The sequence below is a fragment of the Amia ocellicauda genome, chromosome 1 (assembly GCF_036373705.1).
Source record: "Amia ocellicauda isolate fAmiCal2 chromosome 1, fAmiCal2.hap1, whole genome shotgun sequence".
NCBI lineage: Eukaryota > Metazoa > Chordata > Actinopteri > Amiiformes > Amiidae > Amia > Amia ocellicauda.
In genome coordinates, this window is record NC_089850.1 from 15,294,869 (window position 1) to 15,309,887 (window position 15,019).

At 36.6% G+C, this 15,019-nt stretch overlaps 1 protein-coding gene across 2 annotated transcripts in view; it reads right to left on the reverse strand.

Moving 5' to 3' along the window:
- The window catches only part of epha7 (eph receptor A7), a 66,419-nt gene that overhangs the window by 4,337 nt on the left and 47,063 nt on the right, over positions 1 to 15,019 (reverse strand). The window contains exons 6-16 of one of the 2 annotated variants that reach the window (XM_066692470.1): positions 11,237 to 11,361; positions 10,106 to 10,274; positions 9,278 to 9,386; positions 8,795 to 8,850; positions 6,200 to 6,313; positions 5,641 to 5,826; positions 5,093 to 5,154; positions 4,604 to 4,813; positions 4,220 to 4,369; positions 2,401 to 2,594; positions 206 to 361 (exon numbers count right to left, since the gene is read on the reverse strand). In XM_066692470.1, coding sequence (XP_066548567.1) covers positions 206 to 361; positions 2,401 to 2,594; positions 4,220 to 4,369; positions 4,604 to 4,813; positions 5,093 to 5,154; positions 5,641 to 5,826; positions 6,200 to 6,313; positions 8,795 to 8,850; positions 9,278 to 9,386; positions 10,106 to 10,274; positions 11,237 to 11,361 — 1,531 coding nt within the window. Of the gene's footprint in view, positions 1 to 205; positions 362 to 2,400; positions 2,595 to 4,219; positions 4,370 to 4,603; positions 4,814 to 5,092; positions 5,155 to 5,640; positions 5,827 to 6,199; positions 6,326 to 8,794; positions 8,851 to 9,277; positions 9,387 to 10,105; positions 10,275 to 11,236; positions 11,362 to 15,019 lie in introns of both variants that reach the window. The other variant, XM_066692399.1, reaches the window with a different exon arrangement.

Sequence of the window (15,019 nt, forward strand, 5' to 3'; positions counted from 1 at the left end):
GATTTCTTATCTGACTATTTGAATTTGAGTTTGTGCATTTAATATTCCGGCAGCTGCTTTTGTGTAACCAGACAAGAGATACTTAATACAAAACCGTATTATTATTGTGATAATTAATACACTCCAGGGTAATGGTGGCATCTGCTAAACACTGGTATTTGACCTCTGCATTTCAAAGCATTTCAAGCAAAAGCAAAACTCTTACTCGACAGTCATCCTCGCCACGGTCTCCAAGGAGCTGTACCCTGCTGCTGTGAAGTTGTCTTTGTATCTTTCCATCTTGATTGCTTCCAACCAGTCCCCCACCGAGCGGAAAGTTGTGAAATCTGGAGTGTTCTGATCTAAAAGTGGGCTAATTGGTCTATGGGATAAAAAGAGCAAAATGTAAATGTCACGAGTTATATATATATATATAAAATCCTAATAAACAAAAATCCAACTGGAACACAAAATTAAAGTTATTTGTTTATGCCCTAGCTCCTGCTGAAATTCAAGGTTATATCTCATTATTGTTACAACGCAATAATACGCAAAGCATCTGCTATGTTAAGTCTTAAAACCATTAATCAGAGGGAGAAACATTAACTTTAGAAATTTCCCTCACGATTGAAGTCTTTCAATTAAGGGTTAAAAACTTGGTGTGCTTTTCACTCTAGGCAGCAGAAAATGTTCACTTAATGATTAATTGCAGTGTTGTTGGAAGAGGATAATTGAAACAGGCATGTTTGGAATACTCAGAACTATCAGCCTAAGACGTGGCTGTTCAAACAAGTGAAATTCTTCAACGGGACCCTATTTTTTCTGTGTAAGGGGGGATAGACAAACACTGATGCAGAAAAAGTGTTTTGTATATCTATAAATGCAAACAGAGATTAAACCCCCTGGATCGAAACACAACACGGCTGGGGAAATGACTAATGAGTTAATGAGAAGCTAATGGAAATCTCGGCAAAGGTAGTTTTTTTTTTTTTTAAATACATTCATACAAAATAACTGCTGCAAAAATATGAATAAATCTCACAAGACATTCTAAAAAGTACTGCTACTTTATCTAAAGACTGTTTTGTTAGTGCAGTGATATGTCACTGTTTTGTTGCTTTGTTTTTTTAATGTAAAAGTCTGCTCAGACAGTATTTTCAAAATTGAATGCCGGCTTTATTTAATCTCAGGATAAGAATCTACTGGGGAGAATAAGCAACCAGCACGACATTATTTTTAAGTTAATATATTTTCCTCATTCCCTCAGTACTCTTGAACAAATATTGCCCACAACAATGAGGACTAAACAGCGACAACACAAAAATACTGCAGATAGAAAATAAAATCAAAGACGGAGATAAGCAATGCTCTTAAGCCCATCTGTGTCAAAGTCACTAGTGCCAGAAAGGAACACTGTGTTCCTGGAAAAACAAAAATATATTGTATATTTTGTTATTTTTATCCAAACATATTTCCATCCACCATAATATAAACTTTATAGCTTGCGACCCTGCAGGAAGGCTGGAAATAGAAAGGTAGCAGAAGACTCAAACATATGTGGGTACTCGGACTTATACCAACAATGGACCAATAAACCACACTATGACTAAACCAGAACCCTGAAATGTCAAATCCGTAGCTCATACTGAGAAAGATCATCTGGACAGCAAATAGATTTAGTTTAACACACCTCACTCCGAGGTCCCTTTCTAACACAACCTTAAAGTCACTGGAACTCATTATAAGAATTGATTTAGAAAGCCCTACTGATCATAAAACCATGGAATAGGCTTTCATTTATTGATTTGGGGGGATTTATCCTTCATCTGCAGCCAACTGCTGATACATCAACTGGGCTAAGGAACGTTTAAAGGCAGACCTACTAATAAAACAATGACCATATTAAACATTGCTTAATGAGCTTGTGAAGTAAAACAAATAAATAAAGATTGACCTGACACCAGTCCATTTTTAAACTTGCCTATAAACCACACAATTATACAGTAGTCTTAAATTACCATGAGTTAAATTGAGTTGTTCTAAAGTATTAGGTGTTAAATGTAAGACATCCTTTTAAAAGGCAAGTGTACTTACAGATATTTCCTCAATTATTTTCTGTGCAAACAAATCAAGTTATAAAATCTGAATAAAGCAACACTGTCAAAGTTTGTCAGGTATTTCATTTAGACAAACTTTTTACACAGTAGAAAAATATTCTGCGTACATTTGACGGTTGGATCTTTACCCCAGATGAAATCCTAAAATGGCTGCCGTGAGGTTCAGATTGAAAATGTACTTTTTGCAGTGGGATAGATTTCGTAATGAAGGACCACGTCACCTTTTTTGGTGCTCATATGGCTCGCAAGGTCAATGTACAGACGATACAAAATCATGTAAGATTTAAGTGAGAGCTTTCCGTACCTGCTGCACGGACCCAGTGCGGTCTTTAAGGTGTTAGGATTACGAATCATTTTATCAAGGATGCCGACTATTTGGTCAAACTTTGGTCGTTCGCCCCGATCCTTTTGCCAGCAGTCGAGCATTAGCTGGTGTAAGCCTGGAGGACAGTCCATAGGCGCTGGGAGACGGTAACCCTCTTCGATTGCTTTGATTACCTACAGAAACAAGCAAGAGACAAGTTAGGAAAAGATGTGCTTTTTACATAATGCATCTCTCTCCTTACCCTTTAATCCTCCATATTTTAATGACAGTTTCATTGGGTAATTGTTTGTGGCTGGTCATAATAGGCTTTAGAGGGAAAAGTAGGCTAACCAGACTCAACTGCTGGTTGTCAGCTTATTAAAATTATTTTAAGCACAAGGTCACTGTGTACAAACATTCCAGAGAAGCAGTTTGTGAAACAGCTTCAATACAAGGTGGAATTAAACAAGATATCGAACTGATTTTCCTGACTCTAAAACTACAAGGAATTAGTCCTAGACAATTCTTGTTTTTCACAATGCTGCTAAGATCATCTGTCCTTCTATATGTCATTCTATATCTCCCACGAAAATAACAAAATCAATCTGTTTTTTAATTTGTTTGTTTTGGTTTTAGATGTACTTCATTACAAATAAATATAAGAGATTTAAATAAATGGACACAAAAATGTAATAGTTTTTTTAATTTTATGTAAGCTAATTATATTTCAAAATGCAGAGAAAATTATGAAAGTGCTTAAAAGTTTAACTTCTGGCAACAAAGCATCTCCACCGACTTCTCCTTTACTTCTGTTAACACAGGTATGCTTCTTTTCTCCACAGAGTCATCTTATATTCTTGTCAGGCCAATTTAAACGTGAATCAGCTATGGAAGAAAAGTGTCAAAACACTGAAACTGTCTAGAAAATGTAAATATTTCTCTTCCTGTACCCCAAAGGATTTGTTTTTCCACATCCTGACAGCCCATAAAATCTTTGACATTGAAGCCTGTCAAATATTAGCAGTTTTGCACGTCACTTAACTGACTTGTCATGGGGTTTTGTCTTTTTTAATCTTTGATGTCTATCATTCAATGAGCAGGGCTTAAAAGTTTAGTTATGATGTGAATTTAAAATCATGTGTAGACCTATCAATTGTGAGGTGTTTATTTGTTGTGAATATTTCCAGTCTTACGTAATTAGAATTTAAGCATGGCCTGCCATTAACAGTGAGCATCTGTCAGACAAGAGCATGCAAACCCTGTTGAATTAAAATACTGTATTTCATGTTCTCCTTCGCTACTCGCAGGGAATGTTAATTCAGCCATACTCTAATAAAGCCACTTTTGTTATCAGCATAATGAACAGCACCATAATCTTCATCTGTCCTAAATTAACCAAAACAAAAGCAAGGCTGGAGCTGTTGCCTGATGTTTTGAATGACTCAGTACATTTCTCTGGAATTACAGGGCTGTATTCATAACAAACTAAGTTCACAATATAATGACTCTTATCGAGTTTAAAAGCTTCCTAAGCTTACAGATGTTTTGGAACCTGAAAGAAGGCCAAGCCTTATCTTCACATTATCATAAGACATTTCCTGAGGAACAATTTGCTTTTTATCAATCATGTTCTGATTTTGAACTCAATTTTATTCATTCTGATTACTTGAAGAAAATAAATCAGCTCTGTACTATGGCTTTATGGAGAGCATCTGCAATTTAAAATATGATTTATCTATACTTTTAATAATTAGGGCTGTCAATTATAATTCACTAAAATATAGCTGGAGACTCACTAACACAAAACAGCTAGACTTACATCTTGATTGGACATGTCCCAATAAGGTCTTTCCCCGTAAGACATGACTTCCCACATTACAATCCCATAACTCCAGACATCACTAGCAGATGTGAATTTCCGATACTGGATGGCCTCTGGAGCTGTCCATCGCACTGGGATTTTCCCACCCTGTTCGATAAAAGGTACATTAATTCACAGATTAAAGATATAATTCATTATATCCTGAATAATTCAGGAAATAAAACGTGGGTTAAACAAGGTTAAACACTGTTTATTCTGTGAAAACCCTTTCAATCAAAGGCACATATACTGGCATATAAAATGTATGGCAAAATCACGATTTTGAGCGGATGTGATTGCTAACTTGGGATAACATTATGTGTGTGTGACTTATTTACTTACTGTTGTTGTGTAGACAGCCTCAGGATCATCATCTATGACTCTTGAGAGCCCAAAGTCAGACACTTTGCATACGAGATTGCTGTTGACGAGGATGTTGCGTGCTGCTAAATCCCTGTGAACGTATCCCATATCAGAGAGGTAGCGCATGCCAGCTGCGATCCCACGGAGCATGCCCACCAGCTGAATGACTGTGAACTGGCCATCATGCTTCTGCACAGAGGACAGGCAAAGGAATTAGGTTATCTGTTAAAAGTGACAGTTCACTAAAATGACAAAATCTGCTAATATCTCAAAGACGCCAGTCCCAAAATAGGGTTTTAATACAAGTTGTTGTTAAGCACAGAACACATATACACAAAAAATATATGACGATAAATGAAGAACATCCTACTAGTATTTATTTATTGCATTAATATTATTATTATTAATATTATTATAATTATTATTCACAATAAACAATGCACTGCTAGCTAGAAAACAGATGCTTACCCTAAGAAATGCATCTAAAGCCCCATTCTCCATATATTCTATTACAATCATGACGGGTTTCCCTGAAAAAAAGAAAGACGCAAGAGTTTAAGGTCAATGTGCATTCTTGAAGACAACCGAGCATTTATAGGGAGTTAGTGTGATTGAAACATCAGTTTTCTAACTACTGTTAAAGATATCTGCTTTCAAGTATAAACACTCACCATATATGCTGACTAAAAACATTTCTAAAGACGGACATGGTATATTCATAAAATCAAATAAAATAAACAAAATCACAGTGACCTTCCTTCTTGTTTACTGTTTGACCATCCATGTGTGGTGGAAAATAAAACATGCCTTTGTTTTGCGTTGCCTTTTGACCTGTGGTGAATTTGCAGTTCTTCCCCCTCTAATTGCCAACGGGAAGCATGTGCTTTCGGGTGCGATTGTGGGAAACCCACAGAGGCCTGCCTAAGAATGTGACCTTCCAACTGAATATGAAAGCCTCCATTTTCTCTTAATTAATCATGGGGTCGTCATATTCTGGCATGAGCGGTATCACTTACCCCGGGTGACCACTCCTTCCAAATGAACCACGTTAGGATGGTCGAATTGCCCCATGATACTGGCTTCACACAGAAAATCCCGCCTCTGTTTTTCCGTGTAACCCACTTTCAAAGTTTTGATAGCGACCGGCATGTCTCTCTTTCCCGGGAGCTTCAGCCGTCCACTGCAAACTTCTCCAAACTCCCCTGGAAAACAAATCAACATCGGTGAAACCTTTCCCATATTGTCATGACAGATTGTACCACTAATGGACTAAATTATTATTCTGTAACACATTGATTATATACAAGGAGGAATGCTAGTAAAAAATAATTTGATTCATTGTGGGGATACAGTTAACAGTATCGACAATATTTCTAAAAAGGTTTTTTTTGCTTTCACAAGGTGGCAAAAAAAGTCTTAATTGGAATGTTTTCTTTTTTCTCCAGCATGTGCAGTGGTTATAAATATAGGGGGGGAATAACACCCCTTTTGAACGTATAAATATTAAGCTGTCATTGTGAAATATGGGATTATATTGTAGCTAAATGGAATAGACTAGAAAAGTTGCAGTCTCACCTGCTCCAATTACTCGCTCAATCTTAATGCAAGAGGCATCCAGCTCCTTGGCAAATTGATGGACAGCCCTATTCGGGTCCTCGTAGGTTTCAGGGTCAATGTACGTTTTGGTGCCTGGAAATTTAACTGTAAAAAAGTAAGAGGATTACTGTTACGATTAAGTATGCACACAGCACAATGAGGGCTTGACAGGTACACAATTACAAAGGGCTCTGATTCACAATGAGTTACTGCGATGTGAGCAGATGAAAAGAAGGCATGTCAAAAGGTCTTTATAAAAAAGTTAAAGAGCCATTTTCTTCTCCTTTGCACAATAACGCAAGCATTCTTACATTTTCATTTCAACGTGGCAGAACAGAAGGCAGCTGAGGTCACATATATTGATATTAACAGACTTGCATTCTGTCCATTTTTCAGATGGCATTTCTATCTATATTCATTGGTTTTACATTGCCACATTGAGTGACTGCAACGGACCATCCCTACTGCAGTGCACAAACACTAGTGGGCAAATACAACAACATTTACTTGAGCCTAAATTCAGCTGTGAACCAGAAATATACAGAAGGGTCAATCACATTTCTGGTAAAACTCAGACTTCTCAATACGGAATATATTATATTAATTATATTCAATATTAATTAAGAAATATAATTTGTCCCCTCGTAACTTTAATTTACATTCCCGCCGCATTGCTAATTCATTAAATTAATATACGTTTTCTGTTTATACGAAAATTGGAGTTAAATGTCAGGCCTGTTTAATTATTGCTTTCAGAATGAATTAAATGGAAAAAATATAGATGCACTTAATTTAGAGTTAAGCAACATACTCTGTATTTAGTGGCTAAGCTACATTCCATTCAGAGAGAAAAAGAGAAAGGGTTTTGAAATTGCTACACAGGTTTTACAATACTGAGCTAAAATTAAAAAAATAACAGACTTCTAGACTTCTTAGGAGTTCTACATGTAAGGTTTTTTTTCCTCATTTGTTAGAAGGGGGAAAGTTTGTAGTGAATTCAAAATTTAATTAGAACATTAAACTTGGAGGCTAAAGTATCACATTATGTCAGGGCCAATTCAATTTATGCTCTGACCTATTTTTTTTAATACATTGCATTTCCCTAATTACTACATTACCTGTCAGCACTAATACTCCAAGCTGTGGAAAGGGACACGTGGTGTATAACTGATACATAAAACAAAAACTACAAAAAACCCTTATTAAATAAATAAACCACTCTGGAGTAACCGAAAAAAACAACAACAAAATAAAACAGTTTCTTAAGCCGACATAAGTTTATCAAGCAATGTAAATACAATTTCTGTTCTATTTGCGTTTCTGATGTGATGCCAAATGATCGTCTCCCAACTCTCTGTTATAATTGCTTCCACCATCCAAGCTGTCGTGGGATCTGATAGGAAATGTCTTATCACAATCTCCCAAGCATCTTGCAAGACAAATTGGGCCTACAACTTGAATTTATGTGGTATCTATCATCTGTCTTCCTGGCAGCGTTTCTTCATTTAATTTCAAGGAATGGATTCCTTTATTAGCTTGAACAGCATTTTCAGCCGAAACGCTACAAGGAGAATATGCTCCCGCACTTGATCTCTCAGATGTTTCGAATCGCTGGGCTCCCGGTGCCCTCGCTGCGCTTTGCCAGCCGGCGCTCTGCCGCACTGCCATGTGACACGCCGACCCTTTGTTTCCTAATCACCAGTTTGCCTACAGCAAAGATCATCACAGGTTGGCTGAGTAACTCTCTACAGCTGTATCTCGGGGGGGATCATTAGGATGGTGTGAAACACTTACTGGAGAAGTAGCCAAAGGAGAAAACCTTGAAATAGAAAAACCCTACATTATAGTGTAAATCTTAGTAACTCACAGCACAAAATAAACACAAATAAGAAAACCAATATGATAAGCTATGTACAGCATGTGTAAGACGACACACTTTAACTTATAATAGATTTTTATCTATCTGTCTACTTATTTATCTTTCTATCCACGGGTGTGTGTATGTTGTTACAAGATGGGTAACCACTGGGATGCCATTTTCTTTAGTTGTTACTTGATTGCTGACCTCTGGTTTGTTTGTTTGAGCCAAAGGTTATGGAGGTCAGCGGAGGCCTCACTGCAGGTGCCAGTGACTAGTAACGAATTTGTAACCAATCAGAAGTCAAGACTATTTTGTTAAGATTGAAGTCTACAAGTAGGGGAGCGACAGAGATTGAAAGGGAGACAGAGAGAAAGTCACTGATGATAGTAGTCAAGAGATAAAATAGAATAAGCCGTGTGATGTTTATGGGGTTTGATGTATTTAACACATTTTTAACAATTATGGTTTTAACAAATATTTTTTATGACGGTTGACGCCAGACTCTGACTACTTTACACTGAAGTGCTTTTTTGTCACCCAAGATTTGTTTGATTTAATCTCAAACAGCAGTTAAAACAATGCTCTTGTAAGCAGCATGCAAATGACTAACACATATCTAATGAATACAAGAGTGAGATTCATGTCTCTTATTTGGAAATGCAGTTAGCAATTACATACCACTTTTAACATGATGAAATGCAAGCACCACTTACATTGAAAGTACAGCTCCTCATCTCCCTCTTGGTCTGCTTTGCTGTATCCACAGTGCCTTCACAGGGAAACAGATCACAGGAAACACCACGATAGTAAGTTGAATTTGATGAGTATGCAATATGAGTAATGCAGTATTGTTATAGACTTCTTTGTATTTGTATTCTTGGTTTTACAGTTGAACAATTATCAATACAAAGCATCATCTATTTCCAGTTCATATAGGTTCAAGAATTGATCTGAGGATGCGATGGTTTGTGCGCAATTCTTTTGGCCTCTCTGTGCCTCACGAACAGGGCATTAAAAACTTACATACCTGAGATTCAAAGCGCTAGGCTGACCAAAAAAGCACAAACAAAGATGAACAATTTAAGCGTTTAACGTATGTTGTACTACGTGAATTGCGTAGACCAGTGAATTTATAATTGCTGAAATTTTAAAACAATACACACATCACAAAAAAGGTAAGTCAAATGGAGGCCTACCTTCTTCCGATAATGAAGCCAAACACCATGAAGACAAGAATGATGGTCCCTGCGACGGCAACTACAGCGATGATAATGACTGGGTTCTGTTCACTGGATACAGCCGTGGCTACAAAAACAACGGATTACATGAAGTTTAACAGATTACATTTAACTTCCCCACCCAATCAATAAAACAACAGCTACAACAACATACACAAAAAGTCCATGAACATCAACCCCAGATAAGTTTACTCAATTAATAAATAGTTATTTCAGTTAAACATGTCATTAATTACTGCTGTTTTCAAAGGATTTTGGCCATTGAAGGGAAAAAATACACGACTTGCTTTAGCTATGGATATTATTTAATGGGTATTTTCAAATGTGTATATTAATGCATATATTAATGAACAGTCATTCATGACTTTCTTACTCCTATGTTTATTGATTGCTAAAAAAAAAGACTCCCGTCTCTTTTGTTTGCCATACAAATGTTCAGAAATGTTCTTGAATGTCACTATATGTTTGAATACATTTTTATTACGCCAGACAATCAATCATTGTTCTCATTCTTGTTCCCAAACCCCCAATTGTTCTCATAACAATCACATGAAAGGAAAAGCAAGTTTAAAGTGAACCTCTAAGCCTCCTCTTGCGACATTTCCTCACCTTAGTAACCCCATGTACATGACATCATATGGGTGTTTAACAACAGTATAATGTATACAACATGTATTCATTGTAATTTATCCCATATTGTATCCAAAAGAGCCAATTATACACAGTGCTTCTTATAATAAATTGTATGTTGAATCATGAATAAAAAAATAGTTATCATAGTCTTACCTGTTGCTTCCTCTTGAGTTATCACCTCTAACCTGGGGCCATACGTGCCGTAGCCTGCAGCAGTGAAAGCTCGGATTTGAAACACATAAGCTGTACTTGGCTTAAGGTTATTGACAGTGGCTGATGTAGACTTTGATTTCACAGTTGAGTAAGTGCGATCCTTTTGGTCCTTTGCAAAACAAGAAAAAATAAAGTCATTACAGAGTAAAGAATTTACATCCTCAACTTAATTGTAACAGAACAAGTAACCTAAATACTCAACAGCATATTGCACAAAGTCAACCGATTTAGAGGTCCCTTATATTTACCCCCCTCCTCCCAGACAAAACTGACATATATAAACAAAATGCTGTTATTTGTGATTTTGTTTTCATCCTCACTTTGCTCTTAGATAGAGCTGTCAGACATACAAAAATCAAAGAGATGGGGAGAAAAAAAATGTCTCTCTGTGTAGGGCACTAAAACCTTGTTTGGCTGTGTGAACTGGTACTGTATGTAATCCCTTTTATGTTGTTGATTTGTAAATTATTTACCCCGCAAAGCCCAAATGGAATGCCAGATCTTGTTTGCAGGGAAGTCATGCCTGTTGCCAATTTTACAGCTGGGTGGACGATGGCGATGAAAGCCGAGAAGCCTCTCTCCAGAGGGTTTCACAGGCCACAACTGAGCTGGGATCATAAACTAGGACCTCACATGCTAGTTTTCAATTTGTACTGTTTAACCACATTCCCCGTGTTTGCCAAAAAAATAGGATTTGTGTTCATCCTCCGGCGAGACACTACAGATTATTTGTATTTTATACATGCAGGAGTAAAGGAAAGGCTGGGAAATTGGTAATCCTGAGAGCAACCATGTTTGTGCCTGTGTGGTAGTAGTTTCTGTTGTGAAAATATCTTCAACTTCAACCTCTTCAGCATCCAGATGGATTTCGCTTTTCATTTGAGTGAAATGATTGTTATATTATGCGAGACAAAATGTCTAAAAGAGACATTTCCCTCTGAGGTATCAATATATCTATGTACGGAAAGAAAGAAAGAAAGAAAAGGAAATCATCAGATTGCATTGCAGCTGGCAGACTGCGCCGTTTGAAAGGGCCTATCATTAATAGTTACATGGGATCCTCACACTCACTTTCTCGTAATACTTGATTTCATATTCGGTGATGACCCCGTTGGGATGCTCCGGCTCCTGCCAGGAAAGCTGGATGCTTCGCTGCTGCACTCTCTCCTTGATAACTTCGCCTACTGGTGAGGGAGCTGTTTGAACAAGACATGTCAATAAGTACTGGGCAAACTCACCTGACGCCTGCAATCAAACATCAGCCCAATCAGCCCCATACCGGGCCACTTTCATTACTGCAAAAAAAAAACACACACTTGTCTTTTTTGTGGGTGTTAATGAATATTCAGACAGTAGCTTGTAAATGTTTATACTCCGTAATAGAAATTTAAATTAAAGTGCAAACAGCGGAAGATAGCATTATCCCTTCCAGTGCGAAACTGGAATCGGTGGTTGATGAATGACAATTAGTTATATGAATTTAAATTTAGCAAGTAAAGCAGACAGAACTTATTACAGCACTCCTGATGGCAGAGACATTACAAAAAGCTTTTTAAAGTTGTACTCTAACCTCTAAACACAGGTTTAATGATGCACATCTGTTTGGTGAACTTAAGTAATGCTTACGTGTTGTTTTTAACTGATGCACAATTGTTCGTTTTCACTTGGTTATCAGAGATAGTTATTAAACAAATATTGTACTGAAATTACGTATGCATATTCTTAGATTTTTTTTAAACTATTTTCATTTGTATCCAGATATTGTATTAAATGTTAAATATGGAAATCATATAAATGCAAATCTTTTTTGTTGCCTATTCTGCAAAGCCAGCTAAACTTTAAGACAAGCCTCAACAGAACAAATTACTCCAGCAGACCTCCAGTTATTTCCAATCTCAAGGTATATACATGGAGACACTAAGAATCTAAAAACAAGAATTAAAGATAATGCAAAAACACAAAATGATATCCAAAATGTTCAAATTGATCACACTTGTTTTTTGATTTATTTTAAAATGTACAAAGGTTCCAATCCAAAAGAAATATACATCACATTACTGAAATTGATAATTATTAAAAGTCAAACTTCATCATCGGACAGAAACAATTATCTGTCAGAATGTATCTGTCTCTGCCTTGAAGTCATTCAAATCCTCTGGCACCATGAAATGGATGTGTTGAAAACAGGGGGTTCCACAGGTCTCTGGAAGTAACATTTGCTAACCCTGATATATCCTGAAGCTTTAACTATCCAAGCCGAAACTATCAAATGGAATACTACACCACTATCAATCACATTCACGCAATGCACAACTGTGGTACAGCTGAACCAAAGAAACCCACTGAAATCACAGTTTTTACTAAACAAATGAGAATTGATACTAAAACAATCCATCCCTTAAGTGTAAATCACAAAAATCCACTTTCATTTCCAGTCCCTTGCTTATCTCATTGCAGACTTCTGAGCAAACTCAATCAAATCTTATAGTTACTATTTATTATAGTTACAGTTTTCAATTTGCTATTAGTGGGTGGATCAAAGTTTTGGTTTGGTCTAGGCCATGGTCTTTTTCTATCGTAAATGCTCTTCAGTAGAAACGTAAAACACATTTCACTTCCTTCTCCAGTAAAGGAAAAACCTTCTGGTTTTGGAATAAGTTCACAACTACCAATAATACCCACAGATAGCTTTCTGTATAGAGGCAAAGGGTACTGTGTAGCCTAACACAGATTGTGGGAAATACAATTAAACAAATCAGTTTGACAATTGCTTCAATATATGTGTGTGACACTGATTTTCAAACTGAATTGGTTATAAACGAAAATTCAAAGTAAAATTATATATTTTCTCTTTACCGGGATGAACATTAAATGATTCACCTCTTTTTCTGTTACAGTTAAAATACAAACATGATTCCACAGAGCTAAGGATGAAACACCGTTCAGTCACCCACTCATATGTTAGACTGTGTCTGCTGTTTGCTCATTTCCTGGATAGAACCTCATTAGGAGGTGACAAGACATACCCTCGGGTTGCCGTGGTGAGTCAGTAACTCATCTGCCATTCGCAAAACCGGATTTGTAGGCCTGAGTAATACTGTAACTATACCCTTCCAATTCTCTACGTCATCAGACACACCTGCCTGCCGTCTACAGATGTCAAACGGAACAGGGGAGATTTTCTTACCTCCTGGAGGTTTAAATATGCTGGTATATTTGCATGGTGAGATTTTACTAATAGTGACAGAAAGGCTAAACCTAAAAGGCAATTACAAGACAATAATAATAAAAGTACGTGTTGTGAAGTCATTGTGACAGCTGAAGTGCTGGACTGAGTCGCCATTAATGACACCGTTAACTATAGTAAACAAGACCCGGTCAAGCACTCAAAGACTTTTAACATACCTGCAGGGCTTAGTGTACCAGAAAATTATTTAATTGTTATGCTTGTCTTAAAGTGACTATTTGCCCGAACATCTGTGCAATCATTCTGAGATATTAAAGAACATATTAGTGACCTTAGCTTCTCTGTAAAAATGAATTCATTTGGAAACCACTCTCTGTCCTGCCCTGCATTTGAATACATTACAAATACATTACCTGTGGGAATTACAATATGTTTTTTTTTTCTTCTCACTCTGCTGGTTAGTTCCACTATTATAATGGCAGTAACAGTGAAATGTCACTTCCATTATATAACCTCTTTTCTCTACTCTTACACTTGACTTGCAAGGCACACCCAGACTAGAAATTAATTGTTTAATTATTGCACTATGCAAGTCAACCATGTAAAGCTTAAAGAACCATTCCATCATATCATCTATTGAAAGTACAAGACTTGCTAAGAGGCTTAAATGTTATAATTAATTAATTAATTAATATTTCATCTTAGCAAAATGGCTTCTCTACAGCATGTGCAATGGAACAGAATTAATGATTTACTGGTTTGAGGCACTTTGTCTTAATAAGAGAAAATCCATAATTGCAGAAATGTATTTTGACATTACTAAGCTGTTGATTTATTAAATGAAAACAACTGACATTACATGAAAGAAAAAAACTATTATTTAACTTGTTTGCAACTCCAGTAAATACATATTTTCACCTATAGGTAAAGTCTCTCAATCACACTTGAAAATACCTGCTAAACATTGTATATGTGTATAAATTGAAAGTTATTTTCCAAGAAGGTTCATCACTTCAAACATATTAAAACTGGGACATTACTTTCACTCCCTCAGTCCAGAAACAATGTCATTATAAGCATAATAAGCCATGTAAGCAACATGAGCTGTGAACCACTTTTTAAAATGCAGCACCGCTTTAGGTGCTCAAAGAGAGAGACATAGTGGTTTGTTTTTGTTCTCAGGGACTGTTTCTTATATAGGTGACTGACAGCACCACACAATTGCAGCCTTCTAACACCTCTCTGTCATGAGTTAGGACGTTGTTTTGTGTTTAATGCTGTTTTGAGTTTACTTTGCACTTTGGCAGGCCTCAGACCAACTCTGGAGGGTTGCTGAAATATAAGGACAGCTCAGGTTAGACGGTTTGTGTTGCCCAATAAAGTTGGTTGTGGTTTATTCTTAGGATGCACACTAACTAGCATTAAGCTATCCCACTTCACGATGCAAACATCATTACTCCATATATATATATATATATATATATATATATATATATATATGTCTTTTCTATTACGTTTTGTGTAGTCCACAAAATGCTGGGCAGTGACCAAGAAAACTGATTTGCAATGCCTTCATTGAGTCCCTTCATTCTTAATACCAGTTCCCCATACAGTGCTCAATGGCGGCAGCACCGCCTGTGTTGGAACATATTTTAGTCTCAGAGTGA